Here is a 21,219-nt window from a genome sequence, read left to right on the forward strand (position 1 = left end):
AGGGGGGAAGGAAAAGAAAAAAGAAAAAAATCCAAGGGAAACTACAGAACAAGTCAAAACATAAGAATAATAACTGTTTTTCTTGAGTCACTGCCGTCAGGGTCCTTGCCCTTGCTGGGAGTCACAGTCCACCTCACCTCCCCAGGATGCCCTCCAACACTGTGCCGGTCTCTGGACCTGCTGTGGGGGCAGCTCAGACTCCAATCTGGTCCTACTCCTGTGTGTTCTCGGCTCCACACACAGCTATCAGAACTAGTGTGTTTTCCTTTGTGGGAGCTCTCAGTGTCCTTTTATATTTTCCATAGAGACAGAGTCTGCCTAGTTGATCATGTGGATTTAACCTGAAGCTTGTGCAGCTGGTGGAAAGGTTTTGGGTCTTCTTCCTTAGCCACCCTGCCCCTGGGTTTCAAGTGTGGTTTTATTTTCAACTCTACATGTGGGTCGTCCACTGGGGTTTGCTCCTGAGGCTGCCCTGGAGGACTTGGGTCTGCCCCTATGAGGGCCAGGCGTGGAGGTGGTGCAGCTGCTTGGGTCACTGGGGTTCTGGCAGCACCAGGTACTCAGGGGAGTTGGCGGCTAGGGCAGCAGAAAACATAGTGCTCTAGAAGGTATGGCAACCAGTACTGACCAATATGCTCCAGTATTCTTGGCTGGAGAACCCCCCTGACAGAGAAGCCTGGCAGGCCACAGTCCACAGGGTTGCAAGGAACTGGACACGACCGAGGCAGCCCCACATGCACAGACGCCAGAACGTTTTTGCCTGTGGCAGCTCTGCCCAGTGAGGGCTGAGCAGGACGGTGGTGCAGCTGCTTGGGTTGCGGGGACCCTGTGCAGCACCAAATGTGCAGGGACACAGACTGCCTCAGCCGTAGGCGTTAGGGCCCTACCAGAGTCTTCTTCCAAGCCTCTGGTAGCTGGTGATCAGGAGGCCTCTTTGGCTAGTCTTTCTCCACAGCTCCGCCCGTTCAGGCACCTAGAGGGCTCGCTTGCCTGAGTTCGGTGAGTCAGGCACATAGTGGGGCCCCCCTGGCTGGGGTCCTGCCCTGTAGATTGGCACATCAGTCACTTAAAGGGGCACCCTGGTGGGGTCCTGCTCTGTAGTCCAGTGTATCAGGCATTTGATGGGCCAGCCTGTCTATTGTTCAGCTGCCGATGCTGGTGTGTGGAGAGAGAGAGGCTATGGTGATGGCTCCACCCCCTACACATGACTCAGCAGTATCGCCTGGCTTCCATGGCTGCCTAACTTTCCTCCACAGGCATTTCCCACCACAGTCTCCTCCTCCACATCTCCTTGGTCTGTCTCTCCACAGTGAACAGCAGCCCTGGCCCTGGGATTGCTCCACAATCCCTACGCTCCAGCTCCCATCTGCAGTGCCTTCTAGAGGACTTGCATCCCTGCCCGGGGTATGTATGGCTGTGGCAAGGACTGTCTGATTCTCATTCCATTTGTGTGTGTGTGTGTGTGTGTGTGTTAGTTGTTCAGTCGTGTCCGACTCTACTCCATGGACTATAGCCTGCCAGGCTCCTCTGTCCATGGAATTTTACAGGCAAGGATACTTGAGTGGGTTGCCATTTCTCCTCCAGGGGATCTTCCCAACCAGGGATTGAACCCAGGTCTCCTGCACTGCGAGCGGACGCTTTACCGTCTGAGCTACTAGGGAAGTCCTCATTCCATTCAGGCTGCCACAGATCAGCTGTTTCACTGTCAACCTTAAATGTTTCACCTCTGACTCAGACAATTGCCCCTTTGTGGGGATCAGACCCCTGCTTCAGTTCCCCCACCTGCTGAGCACAGGTCCAGTCCTCCTAACACTCCTGTTTTTTCTCCCTAGTTCCTTTGTCCCACCAAGTTTTGTGTGGTTCTATATATTCTTTTCCATGGGTCAGGTACTTCTGTCCTCTCTCAGCTGGTTTCTGCATGCACTTTTTTGTCTAAGGGTGTATTCCTGATGTATTCGTGGAGAGAGATGTCCTCCATGGCCACCCTACTTCTCCGCCATCTTGTCTCTCTGACACTTTTATCACAGAGTTTTAGTAACAGTAATTTTAATAAGAATGAGATAATGAATCTGAGGTTTGGGGCACAGTATCTGGTACCCACGTCAAAATATATGGGAGCTAAGATGATCAATCAGCAGCATACTTGTCTACACTCAGATGAGAAAAATTCCCAAATCTTAGGGTTTTTTTCTGTAAAACGGAAATTAATTCTTACTTCAACAGGTTATTGCCTAGATAAGTATTATTCAGTATGTAACAAGTGCTCAGTAAATGTTGGTTTCCTTTATATTCTGTTTATCATGACTCATTAATGCAATCAACAAATAGTCCCTCAGTCAGTCAGTCCAGTCACTCAGTCGTGTCCGACTCTGTGACCCCATGAACTGTACTCCCTGTCCATCACCAACTCCCAGAGTTTACTCAAACTCATGTCCATTGAATCAGTGATGCCATCCAACCATCTCATCCTCTGTCGTCCCCTTCTCTACCTGTCCTCAATCTTTCCCAGCATCAGAGTCTTTTCAAATGAGTCAGCTCTTTGCATCAGGTGGCCAAAGTATTGGAGTTTCAGCTTCAATATCAGTCCTTCCAATGAACACTCAGGACTGATCTCCTTTAGGATGGACTGGTTGAATCTCCTTGCAGTCCAAGGGACTCTCAAGAGTCTTCTCCAACACCACAGTTCAAAAGCATCAGTTTTTTGCTGCTCAGCTTTCTTTATAGTCCAACTCTCACATCCATACATGACCACTGGAAAAACCATAGCCTTGACTAGACAGACCTTTGTTGACAAAGTAATATCTCTGCTTTTTAATATGCTGTCTAGGTTGGTCATAACTTTTCTTCCAAGGAGTAAGCGTCTTTTAATTTCATGGCTGCAATCACCATCTGCAGTGATTTTGGAGCCCAAAAAAATAAAGTCAGCTGCGTGCCCACAATCTGTCTGGCAATGTTCTAGACACTGGCGACAATAGGAAAGTTCCTGAAATTTACACTGGAGTAAGAGAGATAGATGATAAATATACACATACAAGAGATCTTACAGTAGGAATACTACAGAAAGACAGTAAACAGGGAATGGGCTAGCAAGCGACTTTTATATGGAGAAGTAATGATTGCTAAGAACGTTAAATGGCTTTCTAAAAAGTGGATGTCTGAGTTGAGACCTGAGTGACATAAAAGAACCAGCCATGAAAATCAGAGTGAAAGGCAGCCCTGACTGAGAGAACCTCCTGAATGAAATTCCGAGGTGAGAAAAGCTTGATGTGTTTCAGCCCAATTAAGAGACAAGGGCAGAGGGGCTAGCAAGGAGCCAAACTGTATAAGGTCTTATAGGCCATGATAAGAATTTTGGATTTTCTTCTACATACAATAGGAAAATGTGGATGAAGGTAATTAGGGTTTAATGCCTAGACTATGAAGATTTAAGACAAGGGCTGACGATTCCAATTAAATTACTTCTATGGTATTAATTATGTATCCCTATATATATGGGCTGGACAAAAAAGTTGTTCATGGTATGCCTGGGAAGCAGAAGAAAAATGACAGAGTACCTTCACATCAACCAGCTCATGAAACACAGGATTCTAGAGTCACAGAAAGCTTCATGATCATCTGGCTTAATATTCTCTACATTTAGGGATAGCCTAACTCAGTTAAAGAAAAATAATTTGTGAATTAGTACCAGTACCAGACCCTCATAACTCTTTTTATAAGGCCCAGAATACCAGGGATAACAAATTCAAAGGGAAAATGAAAAATTATTTATAGCCCCATAAATAAATATCTTGGTGAAGGTACAAATCTGTTTTGATTATTCATATCTAATGATAAAGATAATAATAAAAATTATCATGTATTGATTACCTACTTACACATACTAAATTGAAAGCTCTACATGGATTTATTTAATACTTGAAATAGCCCTATGAGGTAGGTATATGAACAAAGGAACTAACAGCCACAAAGAACTAAGAAACCTGCCCAAGATCACCTTGCTGCTAAGTACCAGTACTGCAGACTGCCTTCCTTCCTCAAAATCTGCCACATTGTGCTGCAACAGATAATACTGAGTATACACTGAAAACATTTGTTTTGCTTCTGTCACTGTTTTACAGAACTCAAACACACATGCACACACAGCACACACATACACACAGAATGCTTCCTAACAGTAAAATGCGTCAGTCTGCAAGTAAAAGTATTGCTGTATTAATAGTTCCCAATCCTTATCTCTAAAATGAAAAGGTGATGTGATCTAAAGTCCCTTTAACATGCTCTAACTGTTCTATGACTTGTGGTTAGAATCACTTCTAACTCTAAAATTTTATAATTCTTCAGCATGTCAAGTACTGACATTTTGCATATCTACAAATAATAAATGTCAAGGTGGTCGAGGACATAATTTTTTAAACCTTAGATTTCAAGTGATTGCTGCTGCTGCTGCTAAGTCGCTTCAGTCATGTCCGACTTTTGCGACGCTACAGACTGTAGTCTGCCAGGCTCCTCTGTTCATAAGATTCCCCAGGCAAGAATAGGGCAGTGAGTTGCCATTTCCTTCTCCAAGGGATCTTCCTGACCCAGGGATCCAACCCACATCTCTTACATTTTCTGCACTGGCATACAGGTTCTTTACCACCTAGCACCACCTGGGGTGCTAGTCATTAGTAGGTAATAAAATCAATTTAGTGAGCACTGATCACGTTATAAAAAATAAACGGAATGTCAATCAATCATTGTGCTGTAAAACTTTTGTTTCATGGATGACTTTGAAGGGTTCAGGACTTTTGTGGAGGAAGTAACTGCAGATGTGGTGGAAATAGCAAGAAAATTATAATTAGAAACGAAACTTTGTTGTAAATGAACTGCTGAAATTTCATGATAAACTTAAATGGATAAAAGCTACTTCCAATGGATAAGCAAAGAAAGTGGTTTCTTGAGATGGAATCTACTCAAGTAGATTCCATGGTAAAGATGCTGTGAAGACTGCTGATGTGACAACAAGGGATCTAGAATATTACATACACGTAGTTCATAAAGCAGGGTTTAAGAGGACTGACTCCAATTTTCAAAGTTCTACTATGAGTAAAATGCTATCAAACAGCATTGGTGCTGCAGAGAAATCATTCCCGAAGGAAGTCAATGAAGTGGCAAACTTCACTGTTGTCTTATTTTAAGAAATTGCCACAGTCACCTCTACCCTCAGCAACCACCACCCTGATCAGTCAGCAGCCATCAACATTAAGGGAAGACCCTCCACCAGCAAAAAGATTACAACTCACTGAAGGCGCAAATAATGGTTGGCATTTTTTTAGCAATAATGTAATTTAAAATTTAGGCATGTACATTTTTTACACATAACGCTACTGCACACTTAACAGACTACAGTATAGTGTAAAAGTAACTTTTATATGCACTGTGAAGCCAAAAAAATTGTGTGACTTTATTATGTGATATTTGCTTTATTTCGGTGGTCTGGAACCAAACTCACAATATCTTTGAGTTATGACTGTATTGCACATAACTTTCAGCAGAGGAGAGGAAGATAAGCTCCTATTCTTAAATACTTTGGACTTCATTTCTGGAAGTAGATATTCATCATTTATTAGTGTCATTTCACCTATTCATTTAGACAACATGTTCTGAGGGGCTTTATTTATATACCAAGTTCTGAAGATAGAAAGTTGAAGAAGAGATAGACATTGCTGTGGCTTCTAAGATATCCCCAACATGAGCAATATGTTATATCAGTTTGACCTGAGAGGTTATTCACTCCAGAGGAGCCTGGTGGCCCATATAGTTCATAGGGTCGCAAAGAGTTAGACACAACTGAGCAACTAACACACACTCCAAAGGAAAAGACATTTTTCATCCCTCATACAAATCAATGTTATCTTGAATGAATGAATGGAACCAATAAAGCAATTTGAGATAAAACCAGAATCCAAATGAATGGTTGGGTTTCCGTCTATTTTTTTACCACTGGTCTAGCCCCAGAGTAGCAACTACAAGGCACTGAAGGCTGCGCTTACCTGTTGCTCCACGGGTGGCTCCTCCGGATTTAGAGGGATTTTTGATTCAACGTCCTCCCACTGCGGAAGGTGGTTAGAAGCTGCGATGTCAGTAGCAACGCCACCATTGTGTACCTTGATGCCATTTGTTCCCTGGCAGGAGGGAGGAACATGGTGAAAGAAAAGGCTCTTCTGTGGCATAGGCAAAAACCAGGCCACGGCGAAGGCCACAGAAACACAGGTGAGAGAGATGACATTCAGGCTGAACAGGGACCAGGATGCCACTGAGACGAGGATCTGCCCCAGGACAGAGCCCACTGTGAAGCCCACCAAGGTGGCACTTCGACAGTAGCTTGTGACTTTCTGGTACATGCTCAGGTCTACCACACTGTAGATGTAGGAGTAATAGGCAATTTCAGTGGCAGTGGCGATGCCATAGAAGAATTCCAAGAACTGAATGGCCAGCAGTCCCTGGGCATAGAGCAGCATGAACCATGTAACAATAAGGCTGAGTCCCTGGAGCAGAATGACAGGCTTATAGCGGAGGTAGTCTGTGGCAAGGAACACAGGAAACAGCAGCACCAGGTAAGAGTAAGTCCATACTGGATATATTTCATTGAAGACCTGGTAGAAAAAGGATAAAACTCTGTTAGTGACCTCAAACAAACTGGAATATTCATAACAATTTATTCTTACAAAACAATCTACCATAACCTCAAAGATCTCATTCTTATCAAACAAAGAAATCTCATCAACAATTCGGAGAATTGCTTGGAATTCACTTACCTGTTTCCATCCCATCATCTCTTCCTAATATCTTCCCTATTCGTCGAGGCCTAGTTCAATGCCTTCCTCATCCTGGAAGACTTGGCTACAGTTGATTGTATTTGTAACCCAACATCCAAAGCTCTCTTGACACTGCTTTCTATGTGTCACTCTCTTCAATTACCTCATAGCACTGCTTCTTAACCATGGTTACACATCTCCCAAGGAGCTTTAAAAATTTTGGATGCCTAGCCACAGGCATTTTTTCAAAACTTCCCAGGAGATTTTAATATGAGCCAGAGTTTAGAACCACTGCTTTATAGGTTCTTTCAGGGTGGACCTGACTTTCATTTTCACAGCCTGCATACTGTTTGGAAGGTACTTGGCTGAATAAATGCTTTGGAAACAATCAAATGTTTTGGAATCATCATCAGTTCTTACTTTCAGCCACAGAATGGGGAACATAGATCCTACAATTGATTAGGTTTTTCTGTTATTAAGTTTCACTTCTTTGGGGTAACAGGAATAGATCAAGAAGGTAACTCTGTCCTACAGTCTTAACAGAGCAACAATCTATGAATGAAGCATTATAAGCAACTCTGGTGCCTTTCTTTTTGCATGTCTATGATATGGAAAAAAAAAAAAAGGTTTTGTTTTCTTTTTCATTAATTTTTCACTGGAAGACAGTATAAATAATTTTTAAACCAAAAAGACCCCAGCTGGAAGTTTGGTTCCATCATTTGCTGAATGATTTTAAGTTGATTTTTTTTTTTAAGTTCCCTTTAGCCATCTCCATCATCAGTAAAAGAGAAGGAAAACCTATGCCACAGGGTTGTTTGTTGCAAGGGCTAAATGAGAGAATACATCTAAGTCACTCACTCCACTATCTTTTCATAGGTCTAAAGACTTAAGGACTGAAGCTAAAACACAGACCACTTGAGACAATATCCATTAAATTAATTGATTTAAGTCTCCTCTTCAAATAAGAATCATTGTAAGTAGGAGACTTTTTCCTTTTCTCACACCTACCCCAGAGCCTAGCAAATTCCTGGGGGCTTAATAATAAGTCAGTTTCTAAGTGATCATGAAGGTTAGATCAGTGGCCTCAGTTTTTAAGTGCTTTCTGAAAGGTAGTCCTGCTAACAGGCTAAATACTTTGTGATGGAGTGATATAACCCTCCACTTTTTTAAATTCTCATGTATACCTCAGTTCACCCAAGTGTAACATGGACTAATTGTTTTAAAGTTTTAGAGGAACAATATAGTAAAAAATTATTATAAAATATTTGCCAATGCAGAGAACAACTATAAAAGGAAAACATAATCTGAGATACATTCCAGATTTGATTTCTGATTGGCTGAATATCAAAAGTGATTCATCTATGGAGATTACTCAGCCACAAAAAGGAATGAAGTCAGCTGAACTGAGGTGGAGGAAACTAGAGTTTGTTATATAAAGTGAAATAAGTCAGAAAGAGAAAAATAAATATTGTATATTAATGCATATATACGGAATCTAGAAAAGAGTACTGATGAACCTATTTTCAGGGCAGAAGCAGAGATGCAGAAGTAGAGAATGGACTTGTGGAAAGAAGAGCAGGGGAAGGAGAGGGTGGGATGAACTGGGCGAGTATCACTGAAACAGACACACTACCACGGGTAAAACAGCTAGTGGGAAGTTGCCGTGTCACACGGGGAGCTCAGACCACTGGTCTGTGATGACCCCAAGGGGTGGGGTGGGGTGGGAGGGAAGTTCAAGAGGGAGTGGATATATGCATACTCATGGCTGATTCACCGTGTTGTATGGCGGAAACCAACACACATTGTAAAGCAATTATCCTCCAATTAACAGTAAATTTGAAAAAAAAAAATGGAAAAAAAAGTGATTCATCTAATAGCCTCACCTTCATGAATTCTGGTCTAATTTCTGTTTCTAAATCATTTAGCAACCTCCACTTACCAGGAAACTTTCTTGTGACTGAGCGTATACATAAAAGAATAACTGAGAACGGCAGAAATGATTCCGATCCGCAAGTGTAGAAATTTTGGCAAATGAGGAACAAAGCGTACTTGGCTGATACAGCACAGGGTCAGACACCTCCCAGCAGAAAACCAGAGCAGATAAGGGCGACCTTGAGATGAAAGTCTTGAAGAGTGAAGGCGTCCCTACAGGCTTTGCACAGGTGTGCTCCATTAGCAAATTCCCACTTTTCAGCCTACAGTTTTAGATACTCTCCCATATCTTAAGTGTGAAACTGCCTCCTCTGGTTGACTCTGCATGTTTCTCCACTTTCACATTTTCCCCAACACAATACCACAGAGCTGTTAACCATCACAACTTCCTTTAAAAAAATACCTTCTTTCTGTAACTCCATCTTCTTTGTTCTGCCATGCACTCTCTGGGAGGTTCACTGATTCTTCCCTCCAGTAGTACTGTCTGTACTTTTATGTGTTGTATACCTTTCAATCCTAGCTGTCCCCCAAAGCTACCAAGTTTTTATTATATACATCTCGTCCTTTCAATTACCAATTTAAAGTGTTTATACTTATGAGTCTAATTCCACTCCTAACACAAAAACCACAATTTAGATAATGAAGATAAGGAAAAGCAATGCCAAGCTGAAACAAAAATAAGGCAAGCAGGGGGAAAAGACCAGATGTGTTCTCTTTAAGTTATTCTAAATAAGAAATCAGAACTTACTCCTAGGAGAGACATCAACCCAAGTGGACGGCCCCTTCCACAGTATTATCAGCAGTATAACAGAACATCTGTTACACACTATGCTAATCACCTCATCTGTATGACCTCATTTCATCCAAACAATGCTAAGAGGTAATTGTGTTTGTCATCTCTGTTTTACAACCAAAGTAACTAGGCCTTAAGTGAATTGCCCAAAGTTATCCCAGCAAGTCACTGGAAGAGGGAGAACCTGACCTGGATATTAATATTCTGAATCCACCACATTCAGACGCCCCATTTCTTCAATCAGAAAACTGCTTTTGATTACCTACTATGTTCCCCCCTTACTTCTAATGCCGACAGCACCTTTTCCAACCTGTATAGGGGTGCTTTTATGGGGCTTTCAAGAAGAAAGAAGACCAAACAACCTACAGAGCTTAGCCACTGGGTCTCCAAAAGTCTCCAAAAGAGGATCCCTTCTCAGGATAGTTAGGGAGTCTGGGATGGACATGTACACACTGCTATATTTAAAATGGATAATCAACAAGGACCTGCTGTAAAGCACAGAGAACCCTTGCTCAATGCTATGTGGCAACCTGGATGGGAGTGGGGTTTAGAGGATAATGGATACATGTACATGTATGGCTGAGTCCCTTCGCTGTTCATCTGAAACTATCACAACACTGTTAATCGGCTATACCCCAATACAAAATAAAAAGTTAATAATAATAATAAAAAAAGAAGATCCCTTCTTTCTCAATGCCTCCAAGGAGAAGCCGTGGTACCCGGAAATAACTTCTTTGATGGATACTTTCCCTTCAGGAAACTTCCTACATGCAAAAATGTACAGATTACAGAGATCACTTTCTCATTGCCCATACTTGGACAATCCCCTCTTATCTCAGGTAACATCTGCCATGCAAGAAAAGGGAAGTGATTTTATTCTAAAGTGTCTTTCACACATCTTTGGATCACAGCTTATTTGTGCTTTCTTCCGAGACACAAACAGTTAAGGAAAAACATGTTTAGTTTTAAACTCTAATTCAGCTTAATCAGCTTAATCAGAGGCCAACAGAAAGATATCAAGAGTTCTGTAGAAGATTATCCCAAGCAGATATCACATCTTTGAGTACAAGCCAGTAGATGAGAGAATGGATATGCTGGATTTATGAGTGTAAGATTAACATGGATGGAGTTTGAGCACACATTAATATAAGGCAAGAGGAAGAAGGATGGAGTAGGAGATAAGGGTGTTAAGAAGTAAGAACTAAATTCTGTAAGGCTCTGAATAGTAGGTACAGTAGTTTTAATATATTAAATCGAATGCTTTAAAAACATCACTTCTCTAGTGGTCCAGTGGCTAAGACGCCACGCTCCCAACATGGGGGCCCAGGTTCAATCCCTGGTCAGGGAAACCACATGCCACAACTAAGATCCAGTGCAGCCAAATAAATAAAATAGCCTGCTAGGCTCTTCTACCCGAAATTTTCCAGTCAAGAATACTGGAGTGGGTTGCCATTTCCTCCTCCAGGGGATCTTCCCCATCCTGGACCCCCCATCTCCTGCACTGGCAGGCGGGTTCTTCACTGCTGAGCCACTGGCAAAGCCCCAAAGAACAGTACTGAATGTCAAATCCCATGCTGAAAAAGGTGAGAGGATAAAAAAGTTTTTGGTCATAAAGAGCTCTGTTTTATTAAAAGTTGGCTTTTAACCACTGAAATACAAATTTTAACCTATTTAAAATTTATAAAGTTAACGGTTTTCCTATAATCTAAGGAAGAAATCCTTTGAGAATGGAAAGAGGAAATTCTGTCCTTTTTTTCCTCCTTTTGTCTTTGGACCTGGTTAACAATAGCTCTGTCTAAGATGATCACATTTGGCCCTTCTAAAGTCTGGAGGACATATAAAATTCAACACAAATATCACTAGCCATGATTTGACATTCACTTTCCTAAAAAAAAAAATCATACAATATTAAGTAAATAAATAACTGTCCAGAGGTGAAAAACAAACACTCAGTTAGGAAGGAGAACAAGTTGTGCTGTTTATTTCAGCTATTAGGGATTAAAAAAATCTAGGATTGCAGAGAGGCTGGACAGAGCTATACTGCGCCTGACCAACAGAACAGAATCAGCCACAATTCTGAGGTTCTCAGAGACAAACGACATCCTTTTCCAGACCTCTAGATTTCTCTTCAAACCCTGCCCTCTTCCTCCACTAATTTGCAGCGACAGAAGCGTGCTCTGTTTTCGTTACACAGTCAGCAAATATTTCCTGGGCCTGGCACCCCTGCTTTATTGCACTACATCCCCCCGCCAACATATTTCATTCGTCGTAGGAAGATTTCTGATAATCAGGGCACATGATGGCACGTCACATAGCAATTCTGCCCAGGGCACTTGTACAAAACAGACTGGCTTTCAAAGAGCAACACTGGAAACATGTTTCTCCTGCCTGTGCTTCTCTTTCAGGCAAGGTGCAGATCACATGGCAGGTCACATGAAACTTTAATTGTGAACAGCTTAAAAGTAGTATCATTTCTGCTTCAGAGGTCACACCTCAGATTCAGTAGTTGTTTGGGGTGTTCCATTAATAGAATCATTCTATTTAAGGAAGTCATGTTCCTTCTTCTAGAATCATTCTGTTCACAGGAGTTGGCCCTTTCAACTTCATTACTCTTTTTAACCAATATTCTAATTCAAACAGGTAATGAGTAACTGTTACAGTTCCTTGTGAAGCAGTCCATAAGACTGAGAAATAAAACTGAAGTTGGGTAAAAGTTAATGCTACTTGCTAGCTGCAAGGCAATATGAGAAACTCAAATGAAACCCTCAGCCCAGGGTTCAATTCCTGGTTCAATTCAACTCAGCCAGAATTTCAATTCCCTTGTTAAGTGCCCTTGAAAATGGAAGAGCAATCCAACAACAAATTGGAACATAAGTAATTACATCCTGCTCTGACCTGTTATACAGGGGTATTCAAAAGAGTTGACCAGTAATCACTGAGAAGGGAGTAAAGTTTAAATGGGAGGACTTCACTGGGAGCAACTGGGGCAGGGAGGCAGGGTGAGAGGAGTGGACAATGGTAAAAAGGGACAGCTAACAACTGCACTCAGCTTTCACCCTTTGTGGTGTTCTAGAAAGGAACACCAGACCTCAGCTTCCATGCTTTGTAGCATTCAGGGAAGAGGATGCTGAATCTGCTTTATTTGGGTTGTATGGGAGTAACTTCAGTTTACTTCCTTTTCCAGTTAAGGTCTTTCTTTTTCAAACAACAGATGTTGAGATTGACCATACACTTTGAAGAATTGAGTACATTTTTTAAAGCACACAATGCACTTCTAAAGTACTTACAAATTCCCCTAGGGAAAATCAATCAGCAAGAAGTTCTTGATCATGGACTATGTACTCTCAATTACTCTGAACACCGCGGGCAGAACAGAAAGAGCAAAACTAACATCCGTGAATCAACAATTCACAATGCACGAAAAACTATAATTAAATGACAACTGTGTGATGCCATCTAAATATCTGCTTTTATCACAGAGAGGTGGGGTGGGGGGTGGTGAGGCGTATCGGACACAGTCTCACCCAATAAAAATCAAGACAAGATGATGGTTCTTGTTCTGTACACTTCTTACTTGAGCACGACCAACCGCCAAGGGTAAACAATGTAAGGGAAGGGAAGAAGAAGGTGCAGCAGGTAGCGGGGGAGGTCCTTTCAGAAAGCAGGAGTCACTCGGCATCTGGCTCCTTACTTTCAGGCAGCAAATATTTATTTAAACCTTTACCATGTCCAAAGTACAGCTTGCTGTTTTCGCTTTTCCTCCCAAATATTCTCTCCCCTCCTTTCCTCCGCCCCCAAGATGGATCAGTTGGAGCAGAGTGGGGCTACTGCAACATCAACACATCGCCTGAAGCACACGTGCACTGGGGCTGCCAAACCCCGAACCGCGCTCCGAGCCCTTCACCTAAGACCTGACCTTCCAGTCCGACCGAGGACAGAAACACAGCGTGAATTAAGGCGGCTCCCAACACGGAGCCGCCTTTCAACTGGGGAAAGTCAGCAATCTCTGTCCAGAACTGCTCCCCGCGGCTCGAGCGTCTTTCTCCCTCCGCCTTTCCTCACCTGCATCCCCACCACCCATCTCGGCCGGTCCGCGCCCCGCGCCGGCCCAGCCACCCCCAGCCAGCCGCGCTTACCTCCCTCTCAGTCAGGTTCTTCTCCGGCCCCAGCAGGTAAGGGGTCAGGAAGGGCTCGGACGGCCTGAGGCTGGCGAAGAAGCCGTAGGCGCAGAGCAGCGCGGTGGGCAAGAACCAGCACTCGCGTGGGACCCGAGCCGTGCGCAGGAGCATGGTGGCCGCCGCCGCCCGCCGGGACACCGGGCCGGGCACGACCATCCAGGGGGCGGGGACACGGCCCCTTCCTTCTTTTCCTTCCTGCCAACTAGAGTGAGGCTGAAGCGCTGCCCCCAGCACAGACACCTGCAATTGTAAGTGGCGCCTCCTCCCGGCAGGGGCAGGCAGCTCAGGGATAGCCACCTCCCTCCGCAGCTCTTCCCAGGCTTTCCCAGCGCCGGGAGGCACACGTGCCGCCGCCCTCCAGCCGCGCCGCCGAAAGCCAGCCACGCCCTCCACCACCGCCTCCCTGCCGAGAACCAATCGGAGAGGACGCCGGGCAGCGGCTTCTCTCCCATTGGTCGGTGGCTCACAAGATGCGAACCCGCGTAGGCGGCGGCGGCGGGCGCGGTGGCACGCGTGACCGCTGACGTCCTCTGGCTCAGGAGCGGAGGACGTGTAGGACTCTGGTGAGAACGCGGTGATGAGAGGCGCGGGGGCGCGCTGCTCAGGCGGAGAACCCTCCGCCCACGCTGGAGGTCAGCTAGTGCATCCGCCGTGCTGCCGCTCGCAGGTCACGAAGGCTCGGCGTGGGCCTCATCCCCAGCAGGAGGAACGTACTGTATCACAGTTAGCCTCTCATTCTTAACCACGGTCCCTCTTTGAACGTCCGTTCGGATTCTCTTTCCCAGGTGGCCAGCGCCAAAGATTTAACCTTGGGACGGGGGAATGCTTTGCCTTTCTTCCAGCAGATTTCAGGCTCTTAAACTGTATTCATCTGCAGTAAAAAAAAAAAAAGTAGAAGCCCGGTGTCTAAGCGTTCTGAGGCTTTGACCAAGAGCCTGAGCAGGAAAAAGCAGATAAAATACTGTGAAAAGAATGAAAGAGCCAGTCACTTAAAGAGAAAGATGTCCTGGAGTCCTAATTTGAAAGCGTTTTGGCTTTATTTTGTTACAATGTGTAAGCGGAATACAATGAAAGCAAACAGCTCTAAGTATAGCCAGTGTTTAAAAGATAAGGGGGAAATCCCGAGTCGTTATAGCAATCACGAATTATGATCGGTCTCTTCATTTAAAAAACCACAGCAGAGGTCTTGGCATAGTTTTCAAGGGCAAAGCGTGTCAAGAATCCGCAATGCTTTCTTTCATTTCTCTCTCTAAGCCTTTTTCTGCCTGACTCAGCTTGACTGTATCCCAGTCCTCCTACTGCAGACCACCTGCACCGTTTAAAGCAATTTTCCCTGTGCTGTATTTACAGAGTAACAGATCCTAGCAGAAGCTCAGAGAAAACATTTTTTAACTCTGTTTTGCATAATATGTGTTAGACCTATCTAGCCCAGTTTTCCTCCTGAGTCAGCAAATGACAATTTCTGCAAAAAGGATACTTTTTGGAATAGCCACAAAAGTAACTCTACTAAATGAAACAACAGTAAAGGGAAAGGAGATTTGTTTCTAACACTGCACAAGTGGATGCACCAAAGTATGTGAGTTGATCGGTCGCTGAAGAAACACAGTTGTCATACATCTATCAGTGGGTCTCAAAGTGTGGTCCAGGAAGCCCTAAGGAACCTTGCCATCTTTCCAGAATTCCACAGGGTCAAACTACTTTTGTAATAATACTGAGATTGTATTTCCTTTTGCACTCTAAAGACTACATGGTGTGTGACGACATTGTCACTCAATAGGCCAAGAGTATATTTTTCTGTTTGTATATTTTTCTGTTTAAAAACTTTCCAGATTTAATTCTAATGTGGCAACTATCAGTAGGTATACATTTGTGCTCTGTGTGCAAAGTCTCTTCAGTGGGGACCGGTTCTTTGCGACCTTATGGACTGTAGCCCTCCAGGCTCCTCTGTCCATGGGATTCTTCAAGCAAGAATACTGGTGTGGGTTGCCATGCCCTCCTCTGGGGGATTTTTCTCTACCCAAGGAGGGAACCCTCCTCTCTTATGTCTCTTGCGTTGGCAGGCAGCTTCTTTACCGCTAGTGCCACCTGGGAAGCATATCAGTAGGTATAACCCACAAAGTTAGCCTTTAGAAACTTCAGTAATAGGCAACTTGAGGCCAAAAAACTAAGAACTACATAATACAATTATCTAGTCCCCTAAATTCCAGCCACAGTATCTGCCTTTCATTGTGATTACAGAGGGGACATCAGTGGTCCTCTTGGCAATTGCTTCACATTTACATTCAGTGCTTTAGTAGAAGAGAAAGAGAGAGAAAAAGAAATGAGAGGCTTCAGGAGGAGAAGCCCACTTATTAAAAACAGCTTTCCATCCCTTTCCTGAGTCTTGGAGACCTGAGTTGTGTTCATCTGTAAATCGTTAGTCCTGAAATTTTTCTTTGGTGTAAATCACTTAGGCAATGTTGGGCATTAACAAATAATTGTTCTTGAATTAGTAGAGACTGTTTCGTTATTTTTCTCTAAGAGATCATGACAGAATTGTAAGAGTGACCCCCAGCAAGTCGGCCCTTGTATAGTCCACACCCCTTTGAGTGGGGGGTGAAACCAGTGATGTTAACCAGACAATGCAACTGTTATAATGTATGGCCCACCTGAGATTATCCAGGTGGGCCCAGTCTAATCACAGGCGCCCTTTAAAAGCAGAGGCTTGTCTCCTGTTTGACGTAAAAGATATGCCACACTGTTTTTGGAGGGGGTTATGTGCCAACGCGCCCTGTGGCAATTGAGACTGACTCTTGCTGACAGCCAGCGAGGAACTGGGGTTTTCAGTCCCACAATCAGGAGGAACTGAGTCTGGCTACAAACAAGCCTGAAAATGGATTCTTTCTCTGAGTTTCCAGATGAGAGACCAGCCAACACCTTAATTTCTTCCTGTCATGCTTGAAGAAACCACCCAAGACCCCTAGACTTCTGATCTACAGAACTGTGAGCTATATTGTTATTTTAATTTTGTTAAGCTGCTAAATTTTTTTTTTTTTGCATTTCCTGTTAGCTTTATTTTTTTTTTCAATTTCTCCTTTATTTTTTTTTTCCAGTGGGTTTTGTCATACATTGATATGAATCAGCCATAGATTTACACGTATTCCCCATCCCGATCCCCCCTCCCACCTCCCTCTCCACCCGATTCCTCTGGGTCTTCCCAGTGCACCAGACCTGCGCACTTGTCTCATTTAAGCTGCTAAATTTGCAGTGATTTGTTTTATAGCACTAGAAAACTAATACAGATACTAATACAAATACAAAACTAGTACAAATTGAGGTAATGTTCACGTAATACAAGGTGACCCAGTAACTGTACTTAAAGTGTACAACTCTGGTTAGTACATTCACAAGTGTTGGGCAACCATCACCTGTCTAGTTCTAAGACATTTCACCACCTCAAAGGAAACTTGTACACCTTAAGTATCACTCCCTATTCTTCCCTCCCCCTAGCCCCTAACAAACGCTAATGTGCTTTCTGTCTATGGATTTAACTGTTTTGGATGTTTCGCATAAAAGGAATCATACAATATGTGAGTTTTGGTTTCTGCTTTCCTTCATTTAGTGTAACATTTTCAAGGTTCATTGACACATGAATCGTGTATCAGTACTCCATTTTTTTTATAGCTGAAAAATATTCCACTTTATGTATATAACACATTGTGTATCCATTTATCGACTGATAGACTTTTGGCTTGTTTCCCTTTTTTTGGCTGCTATGAACATTTTTGTGTAAGTGTTTGAATACTTGGTTTTAATTCTTTTGGGTATTTCAGAATGAAATTGCCAGGTCACCTAGTAATTCTATGTTAACTGTTTAAGGAATGACCAGACTGTTTTCCTCAGACCCTATACCATTTAACATTCCCACTAGCAATGTGTGAGAATCCCAATTACTCCACATCTTTGGCCAGCACTTGTTATTTTCCTTCTTTCAAATATCCATCCTAGGGGTGTGAAATGGTGAATCGTGACTGATTTGTGTTTCCCTAATATGACTAATGATATTGAGCATCTTTTCATGTGTCTGTTAGCTGTTTGTATAGCTTTTTTGGAGCAAGGTCAATTCAAATCTTTTGCCCTCTTTATAACTGGATTGTTTATCTTTTTGTTCTTGAGTTGTAAGAGGTTTTTTTTAATATATTATGAAAAGTAGAGCCTTGTAAGATATGATATGCAAATCTTTTGCTCATTCTGTTGATATAAATAGAATATTGAGAGACATTTTTTCTCTAGTCAGATGGTCTCCAACTTTGTAATGGGTCAGCTTAATGGTTTTTTGACTTTATGATGGCATTCTGTAGAAGTCGTACTTGGAATTTTGAATTTTGAGCTTTTCTGCAGCTACTGTTGGCTTCCCTGGTGGGTCAGTGGTAAAGAGTATACCTGCCAAGCAGGAGACCCAGGCTCGAACCCTGATTCAGGAAGACCCCCTGGAGAAGGAAATGACAACCCACTCCAGTATTCTTGCCTGGGAAATCCCATGGACAGAGGAGCCTGGCGGGCTACAGTCCATGGGGTCACAAAGAGTCAGACACAATTTAGTGACTGAATAAGAACAAGGGGCTCACATGTGTGGTTCTTTCTTGTGATGCTAAGGAGCTGCTGCAGCCAGAGCCCCAAGTCAGCCAGGTACTCATGAGGGTAACTAACCAACACACTTATAGCCATTCCATACCCATTCTGCTTTTCATTTTCAATAAGCATTTAATAAACTATATGAGATATTCAACACTTTTATTATAAAATAGGCCTGTGTTAAATGATTTTGCCCAATTGTAGGATAAAATCAGTGTTCTGAACATGTTTAAGGTTGGCTAGGCTAAGCCATGATATTTGGTAGGTGTATTAAATGCATTTTTTAACTTAAGATATTTTCAACTTACAATAGGTTTCTTGAGATGGCCTTGTTGTGTAAGCTAGGAAGATCTATATGAAAGAATGAGGGAATGTGTGTTTTGCAAAAGTAGGATTATATTATGTACCCTTTTGAATCTTGCTTTATCTCAGGAATAATCCATGGAAAACATTCCATATAATAAGGTTAAGCTTTAATTCTTTCTAATATCCCATCGTGTAGGTGTACTAAAATTTATTCAACTATTCCCTTTAATGGTCGTTTACTCTGTTTTTAGTTTGTTTTTTCTTTTTGGTCACTGCCAAACAATGCTGCAATTAACATCCTTGTACAATATGTGTTTGTGCATTGTTTTCATTGTATGGAATTTATTCCTAGGAGTAGGATAACTCCTAAATCAGAGTTACATGTTTTTAGTAGACATTGTTTAGTCACTTGCTTTAAAAGCTATAATAACTTACAATTTTAGTAGGTGCATATGAGAGTCTTCTTTTTGCATTGGGTGCTTGCCAACAACAGGTATAATCAGGCTTTAAAATCTTCGCTAGTCTGATAGGTGGAACTCATTGGTTCTCAGTCTTTATTGATTTTGCACCCCCTCCCCCGACCCCACCCCAGGACGTTTGGCGGAGTCTGGAGATATTTTTGATTGTCAGTCCAGGTTGAAGGTAGACACTACTAGCTTACAGTGGGCAGAGCCAAGGATTCTGCCAAAATCCTAGAATACTCAAGGCAGCCCCCACAACAAAGAGTTATCCAGCCTACAATGCTGATTGTACCAAGACTGGGAAACCCTGCTATAAAGTGATGCCGCATTTTGTCCTCAATTTGAAAATCTTTATGGATGAATTTGAGTATCTTTCCATATGTTTGTCAGGTATTTGGATTTACTCTTCTGTAAATTACCTATTCATGTACTTTGTTCATTTTTCTTTTGGTTGTTTATTCCTCTCATCAATTTATGAGAGCGTGTTGTTTTATAAAGGCTTTATTTGTCCTCTCATTAAAGATATTGTTTTTCAAAAGTATTTCTTATTGACTTGACATAAAACAAGGTGCGAACCAATGGTCAGACATATTATGAACTTGGGTAGGAAAATAACATCATAAAAATGTCCCTTTCGCCCAAGTTAATTTATAACCTTAATGCAGTTAATTAGTTAGAATTCAAACTATTCAATTAAGAATCCAAAACGATTTTAAAGTTCATGTAAAATAATAAATGTACAGGAATAACTAGTAAAATTTTGTAAGAGGCTAGTAAGGGGGTACTTGCCTAAACAGATATCAGAACATACTTTAAAGGTTCTAGAAGCAGATCAATTTGGTAATATAATTGAAATAGAGAAACACATAAGTGAAATAGACTTATATATAGGAAATCCAAAAATAGGATTTATTATGTGTGAAAATTTAATTGATAATTATTTTGTTTCATTAAATAAAAAAAGATAAATAATTTAACAAATTTTACCAGCAAAACTGTTGATCCATATGAAAGAAATTAGATTTGAGGCAATTTTATACCATATGTAAAAATGAATTTCAGATATAGACGTTATTTAAATTTAAGTAATAATAATCCCCCCTCCAGATCTATGAAGGCTGCATGTACACTCTAGGAGATAAGGAAGCCCTTTAAGAAGTGAAGTCGCTCAGTTGTGTCCGACTCTTTGCGACCCCACGGACTGTAGCCTACTAGGCTCCTCCGTCTATGGGATTTTCCAGGCAAGAATACTGGAGCGGGTTGCCATTTCCTTCTCCAGGAGATCTTCCCAACCCAGGGATTGAACCCAGAGTCCCTCATTATAGGCAGACGCTTTACCATCTGAGCCACCAGGGAAGTCCCAAGAGCATAAATGCACTAGTATAAAAAATAAACTACAAAAAATATAAAGGGAATGATAAAATGATTATACTTATTAACCTGACCTTATTGAGGAGATTGTTGGACTGAAAACAGAAACCTTTTTGTCTTAATCTTCTGTTTCTCTGGCACAGTATCTGACTCTGACTACTTGAAGGAGCCTGATGAATCTTGGTGAATGAATGGCCCTCTATAGATTATTAATTCTAATCCCTTAGTGACCCATTTAAAAACCCTCAAGGATAGCCTCCTAGCAAGTAGGGATCTACAAAGCATGAGCGAGTCAAACATTTATAACAGTCAAACATTTATAACCTATGGTGTGGCATATAGAACTTCAGAGCAAAAGCAAGGATTGTATCAGCTTGCCTATTGTATTACCTTCCAGAGGAAGACTCCAGATTACAGAGAAATTAAGAGATGTGATGTGATGAAATTGGAAACATGCCTGCTGACCCAATTTGAACTCTGTTCTACAATAGAAATAATTATGTACTTCAGAAAAACATAATCAGATTATTAATTTTGGAAATAATATCAAAACTGAGGCCAAGAAATGAAAATCAGTCTACCAAGATCACTAAGAGAATTAGCAGCAAACTCAAAACGGTCTTTGGTTGTGCAGTCCAATGTTAATCCTCCTTGCCATGTAGCCTTTTATGTTCTCTATTATTTATTATTTCCTTACTTTTCAATATAATGTACCACAAATCAGTTCTTCTTGAAAGCAGGGTGTTGAAGTGCCTTTCAAATGTAAG

The 21,219-nt window shown here is 42.1% G+C and overlaps 1 protein-coding gene across 1 annotated transcript in view; it reads right to left on the minus strand.

The window, feature by feature from the left end:
* The window catches only part of SLC19A2 (solute carrier family 19 member 2), a 32,375-nt gene extending 18,312 nt beyond the window's left edge, over positions 1–14,063 (minus strand). The window contains exons 1-2 of the mRNA XM_043924043.1: positions 13,659–14,063; positions 6,033–6,635 (exon numbers count right to left, since the gene is read on the minus strand). Of these exons, the coding sequence (XP_043779978.1) occupies positions 6,033–6,635; positions 13,659–13,856 (801 nt within the window). The 5' untranslated portion in view covers positions 13,857–14,063. The remainder of the gene's footprint in view (positions 1–6,032; positions 6,636–13,658) is intronic.
* Positions 14,064–21,219: the final 7,156 nt, after the last annotated feature.

This window comes from Cervus elaphus, chromosome 14 (assembly GCF_910594005.1).
Source record: "Cervus elaphus chromosome 14, mCerEla1.1, whole genome shotgun sequence".
Classification (NCBI taxonomy): Eukaryota; Metazoa; Chordata; class Mammalia; order Artiodactyla; family Cervidae; genus Cervus; species Cervus elaphus.